Here is a 25,044-nt window from a genome sequence, read left to right on the forward strand (position 1 = left end):
TATGCTTACTGCCTTACATGTTGTCTGTATTTTCCCATTGAAAATGACTTTTGGAAAATGCTTGTTTTGATCTGATAACTTTCTGTTAATCATTTTCAGAATTAAGAGTCAGACTTGTCTGACCTTTGAAACCAGAAAAAAATAATGATGGCAGTTTATTTTATCTTTCTCGCAGTTGCATAACTAATCCTGAGTTTATTCAGGTGTTTCAGATATATTCAGAACTAAAGCCATCACTGTGATGGTCATCATACAATGCAAGGGTTTATTTTAGCATTTCTGATTGGCTGTGTGATTACCTCATGCTTTTACCATTCCTGGTGTTGCCTAGAATTGTATACATGAGCCAAGAAAATCAAGGTAATTTAAACAATGATCCTTGAACTGTGATAAGGTGAGAATATGGCCAATAAAATGGTTCTGCTGTCTTTGTCCTCACACAATATAACTACTAGCCCACCAGGAAAGGTTCCAATAGTGTTTTGTCCAAGAGTTACTGATTTGCTACCTGTGGAACTTGTTAACATCTTATAACATAAGTAAGTAACACATTTTACAAACTTGACACTTTATTTTACTATTCTGAGCTTAAAAATTAACTCTGATTTTGTGGAAATGTTCTTAGTTGTATGCGAGGCAGCAATTAGGTTTTAACTTCACTATGTGTTGATTTGTTACTATGTAATACTTATTTCCGGCATGCTTTTATGAAACGCATCACACGTTACAAGGAGATGTATGCAAATCCAGCCTGTCACAGCTGTTTACTAGACTTCTAGCTACTTCAGTTTACTTTCTCCTCTTAAAAACAACCCATGTGTAGATGTGGACAACACAAGATTAAATGTGTCATTCAAGTAGGTGTGTTACTCATCATGAGGCACAGTGCTATAGGATATTGCTTATAGAGGTTGTGGTGGCGGTGGTAGCGTCTGGTTGCCCTCAACACTCATGGGATTTTTTTTACGGGGGGGGCTCTTCAGCACGGGGACCATGGCTCATAAGGTAGCGTGCTGCGGCCTCAGCACCCTGGAGATCCTCCTCATCGTGCTCTTTGTGCTAATGACCGGCGTGACCGTGGGCCTCATCTCTGTGATGGCCACCACATGGGACACAGACCTGCGTAAGTATGAATGTTTGAATGTTTCAATCAGATTCCTATTTAGTATTGGCTACCTCCTTTGGTACAAGTGCTGTGTGAAAACTGGCCTGAGCATCTGTGCTGGGAGCATCATCCAGAACTGGTCTGTGATGTGGGACAGTGATACAAATATATGTGTGTGTGTTTGAAGTTCAAAAATAAGATACTGTAGCTAAAAGCATTAATTAATTGCCTTCTTAACAGCATTGAAAAAATGCACAATAAACAGTGTCTACATGATAGCTTAACTAGGTTTAGTGCTTGGTTTGGGAATACTGGCTTATGTGACCGTTTAAGACCACAGTGAATGAGTCAGAATTTATCAAGCCTTATGGATCTCATTGTGGGGTCTCCACTAAAACTATGGTGTATGGTGTTTGACAAAATGTCCTTGTAGCACCAGAGGAGCCTGTCCCCACGGGGAAGCCATCGGAGAATCCCTACCTGGTGGGGGTGGGCAGGGCAGACGTCACGGGACCCGTCGGGGACGTGCCCCTGGTGAGTGACTGTGGTGCCCCCCTCGCAGCCTCTGGACCCTTGTGCTGGTATCCCATCATGCACTCTGCACCATAGTCCATCTAGTCACTCCAGACACAGTGCAGCTGAGACTGCATCAAATTTATGTCAGCCAAATGCCTATAATGTAATGTAATGTGCAAATCGGTTTGGCAATATCTGGTTAATTTTTGCTTTTTTAATCTTTATCCTTCATCATCATTGCTTGGTAAGGTATGTCAGTTTTACTGGCAAAATCTTAGGCTGTAAGCACATAATGTTTTGCAATATATTAGAGCGACGCCGCGATGATAAATCTTTCTGATAAGTGATAAAGAGACACGCTTTACAGCAGAGTAAAGCAGATAAAAATGGATGGTGATGATGCGATAAAGCGACAGAGGGTCATGCGTAACCCTGAATCACGCCCTCCAGATGGGATACGCCAATTCGGATCAGACGGCGGGGGGCATCCACACCCGCCTCTACAGCCGGGCCTTTATCGTGGACGACACGAGCAAGCGGGTGGTGTTCGTGAGCGCGGACATAGGCATGGTCTCCCAGAGGCTGAGGCTGGAGGTAAATCGGGAGAGTGCCAGATTGCCGTTGTCAAGGAGATACGCAGCAGGAATGTCTATGCTGGTTTGCCACAGGCCTCTCTCACAACCATTTATTTATTTATTGTCACAAGGGAAGTCCGATTAATTGGCCAATCTCTGTGCTGTGTCTCAAATGTGTTTATAAGGTGTTGAGGGCGCTTCAGTCCAAATACGGTAGCCTTTATGGACAAGACAACGTGGTGCTGAGTGGCACGCACACCCACTCTGGCCTGGCTGGGTACTTCCAGTACACTCTCTTCATGATCACCAGCAAAGGCTACATCAAGCCCTCCATCCAGCCTATTGTCAATGGCATTGTGAAGGTACATCATCCGTCCTCTCTCTAATTGCATTGAAAATGCTGCGTGCTGTTGAATGTATAATTGGGACCGGCTGTCTGAAAGAGTCTGTCTCTGTCCTCAATTCCATTTCCTCAATCTTATCAGTGATACAACATCACAGAGTGTACTCTAGACAGGGGATTGTCTTTGTAACCAGAGGTTGCACATTTGACTGCTGTAAAGGTTGTTTTCAGTTCACATGAAGCATAATTTATGGCAGTGTGTTTTTCAGAAATGTACATGTGTATTTTAATACACAAAACTGAGTATGCCCTAAAAGGCATTTTTCACATTGAGATTCCCTCATTTTGGGAGGGGCTTTGATATTGATATTCTTGCCTCTGCACAGAGCATAGACATGGCCCATAAGAATCTAAAGCCAGGAAGGATATTTCTGAGTAAAGGGGAGCTTGAAGACAGCAACGTGAATCGAAGTCCTCACTCTTACCTGAACAACCCCGCAGAGGAGAGGAACAGGTCAGGCGTAATGTCATCTCTGGAGCGTGCTCCAAACATGTTCATGCTGGCGAGAAAAGACACCATCGCTCAGTTAAAACTTGTGCCTCAAACATCATGGGCACATCTTAAAATCCACTTCACCTAAACACAATTGCCTGCATGTGTTTCAATTGCCTACTGTATTCAGTTTGATTTGGTTTGCCAAATTTTACTCGATTTGTGTTTAAATGTGTTCGTACTGAGTGATTGTGTTGAGGATTCCATTAGGCCCAGCAAAATTACTGGTGACAGGTTGTAAGGGTTATGTAAGGGTTCAGTGATTCACAGCAGGCAACTTACCTTCCTTCCAGATACAAATCCAACACGGACAAACAAATGGTGGTCCTGAAGTTCACGGACCTGGATGGAGACGGTTTGGGAGTGCTCAGGTAGAGAGCCTGTGATGTCAGCACCTTCTCTGCTACACTGCAAGGCTTGCAGTAAAAGAAACTGGCCACACTTGCCATGCTTAATGAGAGGATTTGTAACAGCATGTTCTGTGAAAATGCACCGTTATGTGTCATTTTGATTGTTTGTGTACATACTGTCATACATACATTGACTTGTATGTATATATACTGTATATGGTGACCTGCAGTTCTCTGCTAATGAGTGAGAATTAGCATCTTGATGTTAAGATATGCAGTTGTTAAGTGTTTGCTGCTCACAGATTGGATGCTGTGTGGTTAAGGCTGTCTCTCCCTTGGCAGCTGGTTCGCTGTCCATCCCGTCAGTATGAACTATACCAATCGCATGGTGAGTGCGGACAACCTGGGGTATGCCTCCTACCTGTTTGAGCAAGAGAAGAACATTGGCTCTTTACCTGGAGAGGTAGTGTTGTCTCTTCCTTTTCAGGATTAATCATCCTTTGAATCATGTAATGTAAATATACATGTCATGTAAAACATCTTGTGAACATGTCATGGTCTGTGGCCTTTTTTAAACATTTATTTACACTGGCATTTACAGTAATCCAGAACTGTGTACTTCTTGGCATGTGCTTAATTATACCTTTGTTTTCTTAGCTGAGCACAACTGCTAAATGCAAGCGCTGTGTGGCTTATACACTGCAGCTGCCCTGTATACACAACTCTTGTGACAGCTGGTGTAATACAGTTGCATTCATGTAATTTCCTTTTATGTAAGTTCAACTTGTTTTATTGTGATTAATTTAACGGAGCTTTGACTCGTAAAGAAAATCAAGAAAAAGTTGATTACAAAGGAAACGCTGACACAGTAGAATGCAAAAATGTCTCCCACATTTAAAACAATTAACACAGAACTTGTAGAATGTGTGCATTCGGTGCGGTGTATAATAGTACACTGATTTCATACATCCTCCAATATAGAATGAGTACTAAGCATGAGGACACCCTTAGCTCTGGGTTTTGGATTCTGTTGCTTGTTGGCCTATGTGGCGACATGCTTGATTGACTGGAGTGTTACTGTGTACACTTGCATATTGTAGAAGTCCCTTTAGTGCTCAAATGCTACTGACATCTGTATAGGTGAACAAAATGGCGGCCCCTCTTCCTGACTTGGTTATGCTGCCGGTCTACCTCCATTTCTAGGGTCCATTTGTGGCTGCCTTTGCCTCCAGTAACCTGGGAGACGTCTCCCCAAACACCAGAGGGCCGTACTGTGTGAACACTGGTGAAGCCTGTGACTATGTCAACAGCTCCTGCCCCATCGGAGGGGTACGTCAGTCATCCGTAAAATAGCTTCACCCGCTGAGCGATGCTTAACAGTTTCTTTTCTCATGTGTCTGAGAGCACAACAATCTAATTTATTAAAATGTGATTCATCTTAATCAGGTTTTCACGCCACATCTTTCGTGTTTTTCAATAAGCAAATTCCAGCTTTACACATACACACTTAAACATTCACGGCTAAATCATTATTCCTTTTGCAATACTGTTCTCAGCAGCAAGGCAAATGTCTTTTTTTTCACAGACAAAAATGTGTGTTGCCTTGGGACCGGGAAATGACATGTTTGAAAGCACCAGGATCATCGGAGAGAACGTTTTTAAGAAGGCGAAGGTGAGGCTGCCCCTCTCAGGGTCAGGTTGCGTGCTGCGAGACTGAAGGGTTTCAAATTATTACTCCAAGTAGGCGTCCCCAGTCCTTGCCACTGTCCGGCAATGGCTGTTGGCTTGACAGGTGTCACATACAGACAGATTACGTTTCCGCGCTCGTGGTCACCTCCTGATGGCCTCCTTGCAGGAGCTGTACGGGGGGCCGCAGCAGGAGGTGCAAGGGGTCCTCCATGTGGCCCACCAGTGGGTGGACATGACTAGTGTGACGGTCCAGCTCAACTCCACTCACACGGTGAGTTCCGACCCCCGACGCATCCTGCTTTCATATTGCACCATGCGGAGAGTCTGTTTGATTTTTATTAATATGGATTTTGCCAGATTGCGCTTTCATGCTTGTTTATATGTATTTATGCGCGCTTAATTCTTGGCTAAGTCAATTAAAACAGACACGTCAATCTTAATGGGGTTCGTCGTCTGCATATATAAAGGATAAATAAATTCGTATTTTTGTCTCTCTGTGGATGGAAGAATATTCATGATCTTGACTGCTGAGATTCAAGTGTCAATCTCATGGGCTTGTTAAATCAATCAAAACTGCAATTAAGCTTAATTAAGGCTTCAGTGTAGCCCAATTTCAAAGAATGACACAAGTTTTTTGTTCAGTTAAAATGTTCAGCTTGATTTTCAACCATTCATTTTTCATTTTAGATATTTTATCTCTTTTGTCAACTGAATATGGAAAGTTTTCAGCACCTAAAAGCTACTTTTTATTCATTGCTCTCAGGTGAACACCTGTAAACCAGCTCTGGGCCACAGTTTTGCAGCAGGAACTACAGACGGCGGGGGCGATCTCAACTTCACACAGGGTAAGCAAACAAACCAAAAAATACATCATTTTTGTGATTTCTATGGTATATGTGTTAATAAAACTTTATTGCATGTATGTATGTACGCTTAGGGGCGGTAGAGGGGGATCCGTTCTGGGATGACATTCGGGACGCTCTGCTGGGAACGCCTTCCAATGAGACGCAGGACTGCCACAGGCCCAAGCCCATCCTATTTAGCACGGGAGAGGTGAGTCTCCGCCCCCTCTGCTTCAGTGACCATACGAATGACTGTGTGATAGTGTCAGTACTGTGCTCTGATAGAGCTGTGGAGCTTTATCACTACAGTGCACAGAAGTGTTCATTGTCCTTACAGTGCACAGGGGTGTTCATTGTCCTTACACTGCACAGGGGTGTTCATTGTCCTTACACTGCACAGCGGTGTTCATTGTCCTTACAGTGCACAGGGGTGTTCATTTTTGTATTTTGTGACCAAGGATTATTGCTTTTATGGTATTGTTGCCTATTGTCTATTTTGATAATGTCGCTGTTTTGCATTGTCACTGCTATTGTACAAATCAGTTTCCCATTGGGGGTTAAATAAAATCTATCTCTTATCTCTCTTGTTCTATATCTATCTGTCTGCCTACGTCTATGTCTGTATCTCTCTACATGTGACTGTGCATATATGTATTCTCTCTATCTCTCTCGCTCTCTCTCTTTCTTCCTCTGTTTAGATGAAGAAGCCCCTCCCGTGGCACCCCGACATTGTGGACGTGCAGATGATCACCATCGGAAACGTGGCCGTCGTCGCCATCCCAGGAGAAGTGACGTGAGTTTCCTTTGATGTTTCCCTGACTACGAGTGTTTGAGGTCTGCTTCGATTCTCCAGTGCTGCCATAGAAAAAGGCAGTGATGTCAAAATGAAGCTTCAAGAAGCTTTGTTTGCGCAGATAACGCCATAACAATGTCTTTTACTCTGTGAGTTTGCTCAAGATAACTTCAATAAATGTATGATAGTCAGCGATATGGTCGCTGTCCTGTCTCTGACTTCATCTTCCTAGTTACACAGTGAACAAATATGCAAATGCTTGACAGTTGCTTCCTAGAAGCACAAAAGCCAATTGTTTCACACATGTGCTTGTTAATGGCGAATGTGTTGGTTTAGTTCAGAGGAAGTGCTTGTGTGTGTGTGTGTGTGTGTGTGTGTGTGTGAATCATAGACTTTGTTAATGTTTTGCAGCACCATGTCAGGGAGAAGGATAAGAGAAGCAGTGAAACAGGTGAGAATCTTACATGCGACTCAGGCTAACATTTTTATAAACAGCAAAAGAATCTCTCTCCTCCACATTTATATACTATATGCTTACAGTACTGTGCTTACAACATATGCCATCATTTAGAACCCATTTAGTCTAATATTAGTATGTAGTTTTATGTTCTTAATGCGCAGGTATGTTAGAGCCTCTTATACATTTTTCCAGGAACTGGAGGCCCGTGGTGACTTTGCCAACACAGAAGTGGTCATTGCTGGACTGTGTAATGTCTACACCCACTACATCACCACCTATGAGGAGTATCAGGTACTAAGCTATGGCTGAATTATTGTTGCCATGGCAGGTGTGTTGCCAGTGATTGTCAATTTGCTATTTGCATATTTATAGTATAAGACAAGGATACTGGTCTAGGATCAGTCTTGTCTTTTAGCTCCTAAAGGATATGGTTAGGATATGAGCAGGGGAAATTGGATCAGCACTTCATTGAGTCGCTTTATGAATTTCATTTATATAATCGATTAAATTTAAATTGACCGTGGCGTCAAACTATGTCATTCCGCCACCGCTCGCCGTCCTCGAATTGCACGCGATGGGTTTTGCGTGCTTGTGGAAATGCGTGTCTGAAGTTAATCGGTTATCCGAAGTGACTGCGTTTTCCCTGGCTTTGGGTGGTAACAGCCTCCGTTAAGCTCCGGTGACCTGGGGACTCAGGCCTTCTGAATGGGTGCTATCCTAAAAAAAAGGGGGGTGGGGGGGGGGTGAAGGTCAACATCCAGGGTTCCACTCTCACTGGCCACAGCACACAGTGACATAAAGACTGTCGTCCTTACAGATCCAGCGCTACGAAGCAGCGTCCACCATCTACGGACCCCACACCCTCTCTGCTTACGTACAGCTCTACAGAGGCCTGGCCAGGGCCATTGCTGGGGTGAGCATTGCCACGAGCCCTCGTTCACCCTCCACGCCTACTGTAGACGACTCCACCTCGAGACGTGGCCTAATGAGTAAAATAATGCTGAAGAGCTGACATATCTTGTGTTAGATATGGAATGGCATCTCCTTTCCTGCCCACTGCATGAACCAATAGTTGCAGGTCCTTTCAGGCTGCAGATAGCTGGGTGCATCAGCAGTTCTGTGAGAAGTGCACACGTAACCCTGTTCAGTCAGATTTAATTCCTCTGGGCTTTTCGTACCCCTGTGTTCTCCTCGCCAGGGTAGCGAGGGCGAGCTGCCGGCAGGTCCCGAGCCCCCCTTCTTCAACGAGAGCCAGCTCTTCACCCTGATGCCTCTTGTCCCAGCGGACAAAAAGCCGGAGAACACCAGCTTCGGCGAAGTGCTGGAGCAAGTCCTGCCCCAGTACACGACGGTAAGATGCGTCAGCGCCTACGCGCTGTGTGTCTGTTCCATTATCTCTGGATTATTAAAGTGAAGCTGACAGAACTTCCCCATCCGCCCACCCGCCCACCCACCCCCCTTCCCCCCCAGTGTCACATTTCATTAAGATGAACAAGTTACGTAAGCTCAGTTGTCAGCATGTGCATGAAAAGCGTTTGATGCTGTTCCAGGGAGAAGTCGCCTCTGTAACGTTTGTCAGCGGGAATCCCAGGAACTCTGGAGACATGGTGAGACGATGCTGACAGCTGCTGACGATGCTGTCGCTGAATTTGTGTGTTCCTGAGGTTTTGAGCAGTTGCGATTCTTCAACAAAATATTATTTATTATTCCACAAGCTGTTATTCAGAGCTGCTTAAAAGGCTAACATGGCATTATGCATGAAATACACGAAATATATGTTACAGAAGGAAGAGATACAAAAAGCAGTTGCAACAACTCATAACATACCACCTAAAATGCTATCCTGAACCCATCGCCAACAAACATTGTCTTAAAGGATGCTGTTTACATGATGCTAGTAAATGATCAATGAAAGAAATGCTGTTTGTGGCATATTGTTATGGGCAATGACACAGAAAACATCACAGCAAGAAATATCACACTATCATAATTCAGGCATACCATACAAGACCCCACTGAAGCTTTGGATACTGTCTTTTCAGACTGAGAAGACTTTCATCACAGTAGAAGAGTACCATAACCAATCACAGAAGTGGGATATAGTCCACACAGATGCATCTTGGGAGACAAGGTACTATGAATTTTTTTTTTGTCAAATGTCAATGAACTTTCATCCTCAAATAATATGTTTGGTTCCTGATGTACTCTAGCTTAGAATCACATGCAGTATGTTCAACCATTTTGCAATCTACCCTCTGAGATAAATGGCAACATTGATAGATAAGTCCTTGCCAACATGAAATAATGCTACTTCCTCTTAGAAGACATCTTCTCACTGATTGGTGGTCTTATCCACGTGACACTGTATTTTTGTCCAATCTGGTCATTATCGCTGGCAAGCTTATAGTGGTCATTAGACATTATTTACTTCAGCTGCTATCTTTCAAGGTCTTGTGATGATAAGAGTACTGCCGAGCCAACACACATTGACTCATTATTATCCCATGTGCAACGCACTGAAACTGTCCAGAAGAAATCCAGGAATTTATGCTGGTTTGACACATGACACAGTCTGTAGATTTCACATTTGCAAGTTCATAAAAACTGATATCGGGGCACGCAAGGTCGTGGCCGGCTTCATCCTCTGTTGACAATGTGCGTGCGTTTGACAAGCAGGACACCGCAATGACCTTTTTATCCTGCGTGTATTCCTCCAACATATCAATAACGGAGCGTTTCTAGCATGTGGGATGAAAGATGAGAATTAGAGACTGCTTGGGGTGAAACACAGTTGTTTATGAGGGAAGGTCTGATTAGGGGTCTGCTGGCTTAGAGGGATGAGGGGAGAGGAGATTCCAGTGTCAGTGAGAGAAAACGCAGACTTCCCCACTTCTTTCCACAACGGCCTTCTCTGTTGGCTCCAAGTTTCCTTCAACCTTCTAGTTACGTGAGCTCTGTCCAAACACACGTGTGGTAGGATGCCTAGCACGGTACAGGCATTCCTCCTGGTCAACACGGTGGGGCAGCCCTTGACTAAGACTGTCGTGAGGTCACCGGAACTTTGATCTGGTCGGTCAACCAGGGCCCCCGTGTTAGGGTATGAGAGGAGATCCTGGCGGGTTCGGCAAACTCCCGCCAAATCCTTGATGTGTCCGAACCATCTTGACGCGCAGGTTCCACTGGATAAAAGGGGGCGGGGCTCAGAGCAACGCCACCGTGGAGTGGCACATCCCGTCCTCCGCCCGCCCTGGCACCTACAGGATTCGCCACTTCGGACATTTCAAGGAGATAAAGCTTCTGAAACCCGTGATCACAGCCTACGAGGGGACGTCTGACACGTTTCGCGTCGTTTCCCCAAGGATCGGCGCAGGAAGCAGCTCCTTTTCCTGGATTTAATGCAGCCATTTTCTTCTGTGTGTTAGCTATGTGGTGCAAATACTCTCTAGTCCCTTAAAATGTACAAACACTTGTCCCTGGGATGGTACCATATAGGTACATAACATTGTACCCATTAGCAGCAACACATAATTCATTTGTACCATTTGTGCTTGTAAAAGGTACTTATTAGTACCCAAATGGAACATTATTGCACTTTCCGGGTACATTTGGGTGATTTGTCCCTTAAAGAACGAAAATGTACCTCTGCTGTTCCTTTATTTTGGAGTGTAGGTTGTGAAACGGAAAGATCCAGTGGTTCTGTGGTTCTGTTTTTTAAAGTCAACCATTGAGAGTATGTGTTTGTATTTATTTTGATGGCACACATTTTTCAGTTGTAAAAGAAAGTATTTTGCTTTAATGAAAGCATGTGCAGTAATATATAAATATTAAAAGGTTAGATTTTGTCTTTATTCATTTGGTTTCAAGAATTTGGAATATTCGATTTGTTTACGCAATCTGTCATAAATATTCCTTGACTTGTCCAATTTTCTCTTGTTTGCAAAATTTATTTTCCAATAAGACAGGAGGAAAGCACATTTATTGCATACTATACATTTATTGACATTTCAGAGAGCAATTAAATGACACACAGCAATTACCCAAGCAGTACTATTCAATTTTCAGGATAATGATGCATTTGATTTTATTACATTTCCAATTTTTCTAAGTTTCATCCCCAAATGGTAATTCCGTTATTGCTTTTTTCCAACCAATATTGATATATCGTAGAATTTGAAATATTCAAATATCCAAAACAAAAGAACTCTATACAAATAGTGTTGCATTTCTGGTACAAAAATAAGTTCTAAGTGCTACACACACTTTTAATACTGTCGCTGTAACTGCTCAGGCATCGTTTCAAATATTAGTTTAACAGAGAGTGAAGCCATTGTGCCTTTATTTTCATTTCACAATCAGCTGCATGTTCGGACTTGAAGATAGATTCATTTTCAGCAGGCATACACAAAAGCCTTTCTTATTCTGAACATGCATCCAAATGGAATGTGAACTTGAACCCTAACCAAAACATGCAAAAAATGAAAAAAACAAAATTGCCTGGAAGGAAAGCTTTCTTCCTCTATTGCTAAGGAGACCAATCTTTTAGTCGACTTTATAGATTGCGTTTCCTACACACAGTATTAATACCTGCAAAATAGAAAAAGCATTTTGTGTTTGGAAATATTGAGTGGGAAAATATATATTTAAAAAAAGGAATGTCTTTAAAAGTAGGCCATATATGAAAGTGACTCAGTCACTCCATTCTCAATTATTCCCCTCTCAACAGACATCCCATGCTAATGTCTTCCAGCACACAGATACAGAAAATACAGAAATGGTATCCCTTACCTCCCCCCCCCTCCCCACTCTCTGTCTATGTTTGACATTAGGAAATGCAAGGCAGTGTTTCTTAGGAGACATTTGGAGAAATATCCTCAACTATGTCTACGTCTCGGCTCTCCACTGATGAAATGCTAATGACTCTCTAACAACCTTTTTGTCTCTTAAGATTCGTCAGAGGCTATTCTCTTTCATTTAAATGTTTATTGCAATTTACTAGTGAGGCTGAAAGGGGTTAGGTCTGGGAAATCTGAGGCTACATTTTAATTAGCCCTTTGGAGACTTTGGGATTGTTAGTCCTGGTCAGCCGCTAGAGTGACATACATCTTCCTACAGTGTTTACTGTGCTCACCATTAAGACTAAACAAGAGGAGAGAAACACATGTATCTTTAAAACAAAAGGGAGAGGAAAAAAAGCTGGTTGCTTTGTAAACATCTTGCACCGCTCCTCAGAGATGTCAAAGGCACACTCATGCGCTCGAACATAACGTGAATTAAAACTTCCATTACAACTGATTTTCAAGCCGCCTCTTCACAAAGAATGAGAACGCTACAGAACTACTACGCAAAATTGTCAGAAATCAAATAGAATCTAAAGCAGATACTGAAATAAAATCAACACTCCTCAGAAAGCAAACGGCGAAACGGCGTTCAGAGTCTCGGCGTTTGGTCTCAGAACACCCCGTATCCGTCTCCGCGCGTCGCCATGGCGAATGCCGGGTAGCCCTCGTAGGTGGCGTACGCGGCCAGGTCTTGCCCGAGCGACACGGCCTGTTTGAGCTGCGAGGCAGCCACCGTGGCAGTGGTGTTGGCTATTGTGTAACCTACAGCAAAGAGCAAAGGGCACAAAGTGAAAAGGGCCTCGCAGTCAGAGCGTTCAGATAAAAACTGGGTTACTGTAGGACAGAAGACACAGAGGTGTCTGCACGCAGTTTCAGACCATCAGTTATTTCATAATGATGACATGCATAAATGTTTTGGCTGAGAGGTTGGCATGCAAAAAGTGACTCGGACTGTGTTTTTGAGTTCACTTGTATTTAAACTCTCTCTCTAGAAGGCATTGATTATCCTTCCCCGTTGTTCTATACTGTTGTTATATTAGTAGTACCAGAGAGAAGATGGTGGAATTAGTCTTACGGACCTTCACATACCTGGGAATGCAGCAGCAACTGCAGCGGCAGCAGCGGAAGCTTCAGCACCCTCTGTCTGCAGACCCAGGATCTGCAAGGCGTGCTCAGCAGCATGGACTTTGGCCTCGTCCACAGCCGAGCACAGCTTGGCCGGTGTAAACGGGTGCCTGGTGCGGGGGGAAGAGGGCAGGATCCATTCAGTAGTTCTACAAGCGTGGTGTTTACACATCACACAGCTGAGTAAACTGGCACTGATCAAACAGGAAGAGCAGAGCACGAACGGGAAGTGACATAGAAAGTGTTTGTGCTTACACATTCGGGTACTGGGTGGCCAGAGCTGGGATGGTGACTTTGTACAAAAAGAGCTGTCTTTGGTCCGGCCCGATGGCAGAGTGCAGCTGGTACACTGGCTGTCCCCAGTTATTCTTTTGGCAGATATCTTCCAGGATCTGTATGAGTTTACACGACACCCACATTAACTTACAAGTTGATGCAGTATGATCAATTGTCATTTGTGGGGTTTTTTTAACCCCTCAACTGTGAATGTCTAGCTTTAACCCTTTAAGGTGTAAGATTACAAATATGTGATTGGAATGTTCTTAACCGAACATTCTAATGCTGCTGTAACAATCACTACTGGTAATTGAAAGCAATGGAATTCTAGAACACACTTAGAATTCTGAAGAAAAAAAAACATTCAGAAAAGAACCTGCTCTTTAACAAGTTAAACTCAGACTGAAGGTCAGTAATGCAAAGGAGGTCCTGATGTGTCAACAGACAGGCATGTGGAGTGTGTGTGTGTGTGTGTGGTGTGTGTGTGTGTGCGTGCGCGTGCGCACGTGCGTGCATGCGCATGCCGTCCCAGTTCTGTGGCTCCGGCTCTGTGTCCCAGGTGTGTACCTGGGGGGCGTGTTTGATGCCCTGCGGCTTCAGGGTCACCGTGTTCATGGGCGTGAGCTCCATGCCGGGCAGGAGGTCGTAGAGCTTGTCCTCGGGGCGCTTGTCTGACTTTAACTGGTAGGCCGCACAGCCGCGGCCCATACCTGCGTAGGCAAGGTAGCCCCGTCCGCCCAGACCCCGCACTCCCGCCGCCCCTACAGGTACATTCATGTAAATTTCTAGGAATGCAAGAAGGCATTAAATCAAATCAAATCACCAGAAATCATCCGGGTTTTCAATCAAGACTTTCAGTGTCAATCATAAACACATTTTCCAGTCCTGCACAGTACAGCCATCGCCATACAATTCTTATCAATCAAACCCCAGCTGGCTCGAGTCTTACAGCCAGTGCTTTGATTATTAGCTCAATTATGATTTTTTAAAAATCAAGTTGTTTAATATTGATCTTTTTTTTGGCCCAATGCATCTTAGATCAAGTTTTTTAATTTGGTGTACTAAGCAGGTGTGGAAGACAGATTGGTATCAAATAGAGCATACATCCTAATCCACACAATAAGACTCATTGTCTTTTTTCTTTGTAATGGTATACATGCAAATCTGATTCAGGGATGCAAAATAGTGCAGTTAAGAAGACATGTATTGACTTTCTCATCCACTTCTACATTTTGAATGAAAGCGTGCTTAATTTGTAGAGATCACTTTGACCATAAGCACAGATTTACACTTTAAGTGACTGTATGTACAATATATTATTTCAGAGATGACTAAACTGTAAATGTAATGGTAGCTGTCATGAATATTAAGTGGGCAGTATGTGTTTTGATATTATGTTCTGTACTCAACAACAATTATTTTGCCCCATTGGTAATATCAATGCTTTGTATATGAGGGCAAAACCCTTTCTGTTGAGTACGTCTTTCATTCAAGATGAGTGTAATCTGTACAGCACCCTGTTGTGTACTTGAGAGTCAATGATATGCAATTTGTTCAGTTTGCAGATTTGAATGTGTTTTTTGTAGCTGTGTTCGAATATGAATGTAATGGTTTGCTACTGCTTAAAATGCCATTGCCTAAATTGCAGAACATTTAATTGAACAAGAAATTAGATACAGGGTGTGAAATATCCTCTCTCTCACAAACAGCATTGTGCCTTGCTCTCATTGGTTGCTTGAATGTTCACTTAGGTATTCAGTGAATCATATGAAATTGGAACAAGCTATACAAGACCTGGTGTCATCTCCATTTCAATTCAGTCAATTCAATGATGAATGAATTTAAATTAAATTAATGAACCAAAAAAAAAAAAAAAATCCCATCATCTTCTACTGGAATTCAGTTCATTTCCAGAATTGACTGCACTGAGATGGAACTGACCCCCCCCCACGCTGAGTAATACTCATTGCTCTGGTTGTCTGCACAGCGTAGACTGCTCATCAGAGGCCGAGGAGTTACGGGGCCTACCTCTGACCGAGGGCGTGCGCACCAGGCCGCGGGAGCCCACGGGGCCCTTGGCGGCGGGGAAGCGGAACTGGCTCGGGATGGCGGCGTACGCCTGGGGCGCGTAGAAGACCGGGGCGCCCAGGTAGGCGGCGGAGGGGTCGTACACCTGCCCCAGGGTGTAGGCGCACTCCCCCTGCAGCAGGGCCCCGCCGCGCCCGCCCGTTCCCCGGGTGTAGCGCACGTAGCTGTCCTTGTCCACGGGCTTGGCCAGCGTCACCTCGATCGGGGAGCCGTCCACCACCTTTGGACAGAGCTCACACTGAACTGCCCTGCAGCCGGGAGACTGTACTGTACTGCGTGTGTACCGTATTCCCAAATCTCATCATTGAATGGTAAGCCTTTTTTAAGGAACAGTCTACTCATTAAACCTTCTAGTTGAGTAGCATTAATAAAACTCTGACTTATTGAACAGCTAAGATAAAAGCTGTACCATTGATTTATTACCCATTGCCCATTTATTACCCATTGCCCATTATTCTGTAATGTTTGATTAACCTGAGAAAGGTTCAGCAGTGAGTAGCTCCGCGTAAAGTGATCGACAAAGAGAAGACGATTTTAGGTATTTTTCCAGGACCGGGGGTCGACCTTGAATGGAGGCGGTTGGCGGGGGGATTACCTTTCCGTTGAGCGCGTTCATGGCGTTTACGGCGTCCTCCCTCTGGGTGAAATGGACGAAAGCGTAGTCCCTTATCTTCTTCACCCTCTCCACGGCCCCTGCGGATTTCGGCCAATCGGTCACGCTCGCCTCGGCGTTATAAATCTTGCTCAGCTGGCGCACGCGCTGTGACGCGGGACCTCGGAGGGACCCGCCATTAATCACGGAGTCCGCCTCCCCCCGTCACCTGATATGGATCTTACTCAGTGCCATGGCCTCAGAAGGTCCATGGGGGGATGGGCAAACCGTCCAGCGATCTTTTGAATCTGTGCTCTGAGGGGAGCTGAGGGGTGACATCACTTCAGCGAAGCTTCAGCTCAAACGGTAGTCTAGTGTTAAGGCATTAATCGTCAACGTATAATGGAGTAGGTGGAGTCTTGCATTAATTGCTCTTCACTGTCATTCCTCCACATCTTATGTAGCAAAACGTGTCTTTTGACTACAGGCCTCCAGTCATCATATTAAGTAGCAGTGATAAGCAGACCAGTAAAATTCTGCTTGATATTGATATTTTACAACTGAATTACCTTCTGGTCAGGTTTGGGTGTTTGAGGTGGTGGTTCTTTTAAATTGTTAGTGGCATGGGTTAGTGACCAGAAAGACTTTCATCTAGGGTAGGATGAGTCTGTTTCACCCTTGATCAATGTACTCAATCTGTAGTGTTTCAGCAAGATCCAGCTGTATAAATGGATTTAATATAAGGTATCAATACCAGTGTGGACATCCCTTTAATAGGAAAACAAATAAGGAATCTTGCTGGTGAGAAATTCTGAATTACACATTATGGAATTGTTCAAACCTATGTTGATCATATCTGCCATGTGGCACGCCGCTTCATGAATTTACTGTACAGTAGTGCAGCCATTATTACTGCACAATCCACTAACCTGGTTTGATGCTGTTGAACTCCTTCTCAATCGTCTCCTCTGTGGTTGCTAACATAAGATTTCTGACATAGAGGATTTTCACTGTGGCCATGGTGTCCTCATCCACCTCCACCTCTGGCTCCGCCCAGTCCACAGCGATGGCATGACCCCACAGCTGAATCCTCCCTGAAGACAGAGAACTTTACTATCACAACATCTGAGCTCCAGTCAATCACTCATCATTTCCTGCTCGACGCAGCTGCTTACTGGACCAATCAGAGCCTAGAATCCAGCTTCATTACACATCGGAAATACTGTATGTTCTGATACTGCCCATTAGGGTGAAAAGTTTTTTTCTGAGTTCTAATGCATAATCAGAAGCATAATTCTGTGTGCAGCAGGGTTTCGATTGGTTCTCTAAAAGGAGCTGGATTTTGATTGGTTAACCAGTGCTTACCTGGCAGCAGCTTTCTCCTTGCCATGGCCGCCGCGCGATGGCTCTCGTATTCCACAAAGGCGAAGCCTCTGTTCTTGCTCTTGTCTGCTGCACTGGGGTAGACTATAACCTCCACCACTCCATCTGTCACTTTCTTCATCTCTGCCAGGATCTCCTCCCTCTTCTTTGTTTTCGGAATGCCTCCGACAAACAGCCGGCAGTTGTCCACACTGGCGCACACTCCTAATAGCCTCCCGTTCCTGGAGAGAAAAAACACAGAGAGACATGGTCACTCTGGCCAACGTTCAGATTGTCAACTGTGAATATGATCCAGGCTAGTTCTGGGCATAGGCTATATAAATGATTGCCTAGGGCACCGTCTATCTGGAGAGGGGTGCCAAAAGAAGGGGAAAAAAAAAAAAAAAGAAAACTAAAAAATGTTGTGTCCATGATAGTCCCCCCCAGGTACACAATTGGATCATATCCCGCCCCACCGGTCTGCAAACGCATTCTTCCTCCCCTCCCCCCTGATCTGCAATTGCAATCCACAACGCTCCCTCCAGTCCACAGTCTTGCCCAGGGCGGCTGTCACTGCTTGTCATTGTGCGCCCACTCACTGCACTGCACTTCTGCTGTGCTGGACAGTTGCATTCCTCATTCAGGCAGACTTCAGGCACCCCATCATGTAGAGGAGGTGCTCTTCACACAGGTAAAGACACAGATACAACCTGGCTGACTGGGAGGACTCTCTCCCTAGGCAATGCTACACCTTGCCTTTGTGTTTATGTACATTTCTAAGTAGCTTGCTGGTGTACAAAAAACAACTTGCATAAAAGCATTAGCCTCATATTAATGCTAATGTTTTCAGTGCATTTGGTGGTCTTACCTAATTTCATAATTATTGAGCTGCTTCATGGCATTCTTGGCCTCTTGCTTAGTGCCGAAAGTCACGAACGCATAACCACGGTTGTTTCCGTTGAAGTCCATCATCATCCGCACCTCGTATATTTTGCCGAACTGCAAAGTAAGGTGAGAGATGGTGCCATTTGACAGAGCCCTGCAGCTAAGCACTGTATCAACATCCAGACTGCACATTAACAAAATGCTAAAGAAAAATACCATTTACTGTATGATATTAAGCTGATTTTATTTCGTTTTTAAATCTTTTATCCTGAAACACAAAGTTCGCGCACTGCCCACTGTAGTGGAATTTGGTATTGCTCATTTGGGGACCATGTGTACTGCGAAACTAACATGCTGTTACATTTTTACCAATCCGCAGTGTGGCTACTCAGTGGGCTGTGAATCAAAAGTGTACTTCCATACAGAAATAACCACACAGAACTGAACAGTATAGATCTTCCAGCTCTTGTGTTCAGAAATTAAATGCTTTATATCAAAGGGGCAATTATTTTCCTGTTTATAAATTTAAAAAATTGATTCATAATTTGAAAGTATATATCTTCCTGTGGCTTAATAGACGCTTTAGATGCAGGCTCTTAAGTTGTGCTGAAAACATCAGTGGAAGCATATTAAATTAGCTGGGATAGGATTTAAGGTTCTTTAAAGGGAACCTTAAGTACAAATGAAATATTCTTAATTTTACGTTCTCGCGATTTATCCTTTTTCCAGTAAAAGTTCTCTTTAAACGAGTGCATTCAAGGGAAGTATTTCCACATCTTTTAAAATGTCTTCAGTGGACTGAGCACATTAAAGTCATGTTGGTAAAATGGCCCTTACTTTCTCGCAGAGTGGCACCAGCTCATCTTCAAAGAGGTCCCTGGGTAGCTTCCCCACAAAGATTTCACTGCCCCTCTCTGGGGGCGGGCCTTCCCACCCTGGGGGTGGGCCCCCGTACCTCCTCTGTCCATTCTCCTGTGAGCACACAAAACGTAGCAGTTTTGAGCAGAAGGGCACGGGATTTAGGCCTAAATGATTCCAATGTTTCCTGCAGGTCTTCAGAACCATGTTTTCAGAGAGGACTTGCATTCTTGTGTTCAAGCCAGATTCTTGATCCTTCTTGATTCTGGGACAAATAAGGCCATGAGCGCTAAGCTAACGAGCTAACAACTGACAAAGCCACTTCTCACAAATAGACGAAATGGGTTTTGGAGTAAATTTCAAACAAACCTGTAGACAGATGGATGTGCGGTGCTGTGGCTCTGTGAATGAATGCAAGAATTTTGACTGCCGCTGGCCTGACAGGTCATAAACTATGACTATGGGGGCGACGTAGCTCAGGAGGTTAGAGCGGTTGTCTGGCAGTCGGAGGGTTGCTGGTTCGATCCCCCGCCCTGGGCGTGTCGAAGTGTCCAAGGTACCAAGCTGATTGGTACCTTGCATGGCAGCCCTTCACCGGTGGTGTGTGAGTGTGTGTGTGAATGGGTGAATGAGAGGCATCAATTGTAAAGCGCTTTGGATAAAAGCGCTATATAAATGCAGTCCATTTACCAACCTAATGTAGCATTAGTGTTACATGGCTGGCTCGCAGAGGACCTATAAAGTTAGATATGAGCTCTGCTGTCTGCTTCCTTTCATGCTCAGTGGCACGACCTGTCTAAACAAAAGTTAAAGGACTGTCAGTAGCGTGAGAAGTTAAGGCCCTGGCGCTCACCCTGAAGCCATTGGCTGCGATCGCTTTTTAATGCTGCGCTGGTATGGATGGAACCATTGAGATCAATAAGGTGACCAGAAATCAGAGATGAAGACCCAGGGCTGTGAGACTGTACATATGGTTGGCTATTGCTCCATAATATAGTGTCATATTTCCAATGCATGATTGAAAGGATTGTTCTGGAATACCACCATCATCCTTCTTACAATCGCACAGCTCTTTACAATCAGAGGGAATCATAGAGGTACTGTAGTAAAATGAGACTGAATATAGCAATCAATTCCTGAAAGGGAAACTGGTGGGGGGGTTGGGCGGGTGAGAAGGGGGTCATGTCATTAGATGATGACAACTTCACAAAACATGAGAGACTTCATGAAACATGACAGACCCGCCATGTTCTTTATTGGTCAGTGTCACGACAACGCCTATTGTTCTTTGATTTGAATAAGGATGGTAAGCAATGGAGCAATGGAGCAAAGCATTTTGATAACAGCAGCATTATACTGATAAAGAAAAACTGCTGACAGTGTTTCCTTTAAATGGGAAGGGCATTGAGAGATTATTATTATTCACTGTACATAGATTCTATCCAAACTTGAGATAACATTTCTCAGCTTTAACAATATTTTCTTATCATAACATCTTTCACATTACTTTGGACTGCTGATATTAACATAATCAACAGCAGCAGCAGTAGTAGCATTAGCAGGAGCACAAGACGGTAAAAAGCATTTTATTTAGTAGAGAGTTGCACTTCCTATACCAGTCAGCAGATGGCGACACATACGCAAAAAAAGAAGCTCTGAGTGTTCCAGGAATTCATACATCACAGAATTCACGAAGGTTCAACTTTAACCATGCAAGCACATACACTCACAATAAATAAACAAACCTGAAGAAAAAACAACGACATAGAAAATGAATAAACCACCCGACACAACAGGCACACAGTACCAGATGGGATTAGCTCCAGAGGCCTCGGCAAAGTGTACGCAGGCCATCCCACGCACCCTGTCACTGAAATGAGACGCCAGGAGATGGTGTTATGGTCTTGAGGTCCGATTCCTACCTGAAGCAAATGATATCCTGTGCGCTGGATGAGAGATCTGAGCGCTGATTCTTTCTGCATGCCCGTCAGTCCATCCCCGGATTTTTGATTGGTTTCCATTGTGAGTGATTATCAGCTATAAATCAGCGTAATTAGGGGTGCTCACTGCAATTAAATCAAAGTTCAAAACACATAAATGACAGTGCAAAATCATGCCTTCCTAAATGTCTTCCTAAATGTCATTATTTAACACCTATACATCAATTAAACATTGATTCACACATTTCTGAAACACACCAATCATAATCGGCATGCAACACTTTCATGTTTCCACTATACACTTTTTGTTGTTGTTTTCCTCTGAAGGGCTATAGAAACAGAGAAGGGCAGACCAGGCTCAGACCTCCTAATGTGATTTTGTTATTTTGTCTCAGTTGCTTTCATTAAAGGACATTGTTTTTGCATAAGATGAATGCTTTTTGCAGCCATATGCATTCTGGCCTTAGGTCTTGATGGAAATAAGAACTGCAGGTACTTCACATGTTACTCTTAAGACAATAACAACAATGGTCAGTTTTACCCCCATGAAATAGACTTCTTTTGACTCTACCTGCACATGGGAACTGCAGTTTACTACATGTATTTGTGCTAGGTGACTTAATATCCACAGAAAACAATAGCCTGATACAGGTTTTTAAACTGACATTCGTCTTTAAAATCTACTTTTAGATTGAATTTTTTTTCTTTTGAGGTAAAACGGTAGGTAATGTCTTTGGCAAATGGCAGTACTGGCAGCATTGAAATGCAGTTTCAGGTCAAGGATTACTGCCTAATTATTAACTGTGAGCTGAGACTATTTTCTCAGTTTTGCAGCAGATCATACAGTCCCCCCTCCCCCCCAACACTCCATTTCAAACCCCAGTTATAGACGTCAGCAGTGTGAACTCGTCACTCTTTAAATGCATCTGAAGGAGAACTACAGCAAATCAATGTAAACAACTTAGCAGGATGTATTTGCCTACATGAAAGATACGAAACGGTCTTTCGTAAATCTTGGAAACAAATAACTGATAAATTCACGCGAACAATAACCACACAAATCTTACTATCGTTACAGAATTATTTCCCATTGTGTAGTATGCAAGCGTCGATCAAAGGAAGCCGATGCTAATAACCAAGTAACTCTCTTTCAAAATCTAATGAGGGAAGGCTGTCACAAGGGGCGAGATTCTAGGTCATCCTCAGCCGTGCGCCTGTCTTCGGCTGCGACGGCTGCAAAGACACTGTGCGTGACGTCCGCTGCGTGCGCATTGAAATGAGCACTCCAAAACCGTAGAGCAGATTTATACTCTGAAGCAACCGCCTAGAAACTGCCAAATACATCTCACCAGATGGTTATGCGCTCATTATTCACATGTTTTCTTGACAGTCCAAAGCGCTGGAGGTGTAGAGACGTAAAACAGAAAAATACCCTTAATATGGTTCCCTGCATTCATCAGAGCACGTGAATAGTTAAAATAAACAAAATTGTCTTGGAGTAATAACAAAATACTGCCAGATGTCAGAAGCAGTGCCAGGTAAAGTTATGCATTTGTACTGTGCCATTTTGAAGTTGGCCAAAACTTAGATTTATACCAGGCTTTTCTCAAGATTAGCCTATGCATTCTTTTAAACTTGGCCAAGAAACCATTTGGACCGACAGGCTATGTCAACATCACTCTTTGAGTTCTAGCCTAAGAAAACTCACAGTGTATCTCCTCTCAGCAGTTTAGCATTATTTCACCACACACTAGACTGAGATGCTACGTGGAAGGAAAGCTTACTATGTTCTATTTTGGGGGTGAGAGAGCAGGTGGCATTACAGCCAGTGCTTTCAACTGTTGCATACGACTCCATTAGATACCCTCTCTCCGTGTCTGACACTCTCCTGGACAGCCTGGTTACCGTTTGCATAAACAAGATAACTAGATGGGCCCTTATCTTGTGGAGATCAATACCTGCTTTTCTGAGTTTGTTGACTGAAGCTAAATACACAGGAGACTGAAGGCCATAGGTTAGGCCTGTCATGCTTGTAATGCTAAACTAAAACCAAAAATGTGCCCGTACCTAAAACGGTGTACAGCCATTCTGAAATAATCTTCCAAAGCAATTAGGTAATAAGTCATTTGAATTTACCCTAAAGAAAATCAGTCTAATTCACATACAAATGAATATTAACATGTGTTGGAGTTCTTCATAATAATAAAACACAAGCATTTCTTAATAAGACAATCTAAGGTAAAATAGACATTTGTCAAGGATTGACTAAACTTTAAAATGAGATCTATATGTTCTTCAGTTTCCCCATTTAGAAACAATGTTTCAGTTTCTTTAGCAGAACACAACAAACTGTCTATGTTCAACAATATCTACCAGAAGTATTACATGTTAACCAGTGAGTCAAATTTTAGCCTATATGTTTGACATCGATCAAAAAAAATTCAGGGTCGAGGGCCTCAAAAAAAAATTCCAAAAGCCAGTGATCAGTCTTGGGTCATTAACCCAATGTGCTGCTGTAAAAATGAACTTGCATGTATTCCATAGGTACCTAGACAGCACAACATTGCAGCATCATCCTGTAACCAAGAGCAATTAAATTTCCCATGCCATGTGCCATACATAAACACATACAGTATCTCTATGGTCACTACATCAAAACCAGGCACAGCGAAATTACAGTGGCCTAAATGCCTCCAGCAGCCACGTATTTTACCTTGACCGTGTCCTCGACGTGGTGCTACACTGAGCATGAATGACAGCATTGACTTACGGGAAGGTCAGCTTTCTGACATGCAAAACACCGGGCGCAGAAGATCCACCGCGCTTCACAGAACGAGCGAACGCGGTCCCCTCTTCCGCAGGGGGGAATCCCTGGGGACGAGCTTTTTCGCGGCTTCGGCGGAGGAAGACGGGCAAGTTTACCTGAGCAATTTCAGAGATCACCACCCGGGAGGCTCAGACCTTCATTCTGGTGAATTTGGCAACGTGTCACTGGGGTGACTCTGTAATCACATCATATCAAACTCCAAAGGTTTGCTGTCCTGGAGCTGCTTTACAAGCCCGGTGGGTTAATGTTTAACCGTCTCTATCTCTCTCTCTCTCCCTGTCTCCACTAGGGCCCTTTGACCAGGAACAAGATCATGGTGCATTCAGTTGGCCTGAGAACACACACACACAACCACACACACACATGGACATACATTCGTACTTTCTCCACAAAATAAAGAAGACATCACTAGATGCTAGAATTACCGGTAAATGGATAGCAGTAATCATACCTGCCATGGTCTTAGTGATTCAAACATAATGCTCATGGACTAGTGGTTAGGATTATACATTGAGAACTCATTTTATCATCTTGTGATTCTTTTGTTGATTACATCTGTTCTCAGGGCTAGGTCTTAGTGTGATGCCAGTCATTAAGGAGAGGGGGAGGACTTAAATGTGATAATTTGATCTACACTCAGACACTCTTTGAGGAAGGGGCAACCCTCTTAGGTCTGAACAATATGATTGCATTATGACTGTGAAGTTGACAATATCAGGCTTTTTTTTACCACTATCAATAGTTGTGGTCAATTCCACTTTGTAGTGGCAATGAGTCACGTATTTGTCCTCTGTTTTGGATGAAAGCTGGAGAAATGATTGACCGGGTAAACATGCTACTGCAGATGTCTTGTTGTTGAGCTCCTGTGTTTGCTGTCTGGCCTTGTTTGCTTGAGTTAGATACGGCCAGGAATACCTGGGACTGTGATCTGTGCACAGGTGTACCTGACCTGCGCGTTGTACCTACTCTGGCTGTTCACCAGATGTTCAACCACTACGTTTTTCACATTAGAAATGTACCATGTCTC

The 25,044-nt window shown here is 43.7% G+C and overlaps 2 protein-coding genes across 5 annotated transcripts; one reads left to right on the forward strand and one right to left on the reverse strand.

Annotated features, from left to right (window-relative positions):
* Nucleotides 1-110: 110 nt before the first annotated feature.
* On the forward strand, nucleotides 111-11,990 carry asah2 (N-acylsphingosine amidohydrolase 2). The gene is made up of 21 exons (XM_064319871.1): nucleotides 111-539; nucleotides 984-1,123; nucleotides 1,539-1,639; nucleotides 2,072-2,215; nucleotides 2,382-2,558; nucleotides 2,926-3,053; nucleotides 3,386-3,463; nucleotides 3,785-3,905; nucleotides 4,646-4,771; nucleotides 5,028-5,114; nucleotides 5,298-5,402; nucleotides 5,895-5,976; nucleotides 6,069-6,184; nucleotides 6,672-6,766; nucleotides 7,178-7,217; nucleotides 7,419-7,517; nucleotides 8,044-8,139; nucleotides 8,425-8,577; nucleotides 8,777-8,833; nucleotides 9,269-9,357; nucleotides 10,400-11,990. The coding sequence occupies exons 2-21, from the start codon at nucleotides 994-996 to the stop codon at nucleotides 10,620-10,622; spliced, it is 2,247 nt and encodes a 748-aa protein (XP_064175941.1). The 5' UTR covers nucleotides 111-539; nucleotides 984-993; the 3' UTR covers nucleotides 10,623-11,990.
* On the reverse strand, nucleotides 11,201-24,247 carry a1cf (apobec1 complementation factor). Of its 4 annotated transcripts, none has more exons than XM_064319883.1 (12): nucleotides 24,113-24,247; nucleotides 21,173-21,316; nucleotides 19,230-19,364; nucleotides 18,376-18,506; nucleotides 17,511-17,749; nucleotides 17,075-17,239; nucleotides 16,149-16,246; nucleotides 15,494-15,773; nucleotides 14,033-14,226; nucleotides 13,445-13,581; nucleotides 13,154-13,299; nucleotides 11,201-12,826 (listed from the first exon to the last, which is right to left on the reverse strand). In XM_064319883.1, the coding sequence occupies exons 2-12, from the start codon at nucleotides 21,269-21,271 to the stop codon at nucleotides 12,675-12,677; spliced, it is 1,776 nt and encodes a 591-aa protein (XP_064175953.1). In that variant the 5' UTR covers nucleotides 21,272-21,316; nucleotides 24,113-24,247; the 3' UTR covers nucleotides 11,201-12,674. The 4 variants fall into 4 exon arrangements, with proteins under 4 accessions (XP_064175953.1, XP_064175942.1, XP_064175949.1 ...); XM_064319872.1 differs by having other exon boundaries at nucleotides 14,033-14,250; XM_064319879.1 differs by lacking the exon at nucleotides 24,113-24,247 and adding an exon at nucleotides 23,961-24,106 and having other exon boundaries at nucleotides 14,033-14,250.
* Nucleotides 24,248-25,044: the final 797 nt, after the last annotated feature.

The sequence above is a fragment of the Anguilla rostrata genome, chromosome 2 (genome assembly GCF_018555375.3).
Source record: "Anguilla rostrata isolate EN2019 chromosome 2, ASM1855537v3, whole genome shotgun sequence".
Taxonomy (NCBI): Eukaryota; Metazoa; Chordata; class Actinopteri; order Anguilliformes; family Anguillidae; genus Anguilla; species Anguilla rostrata.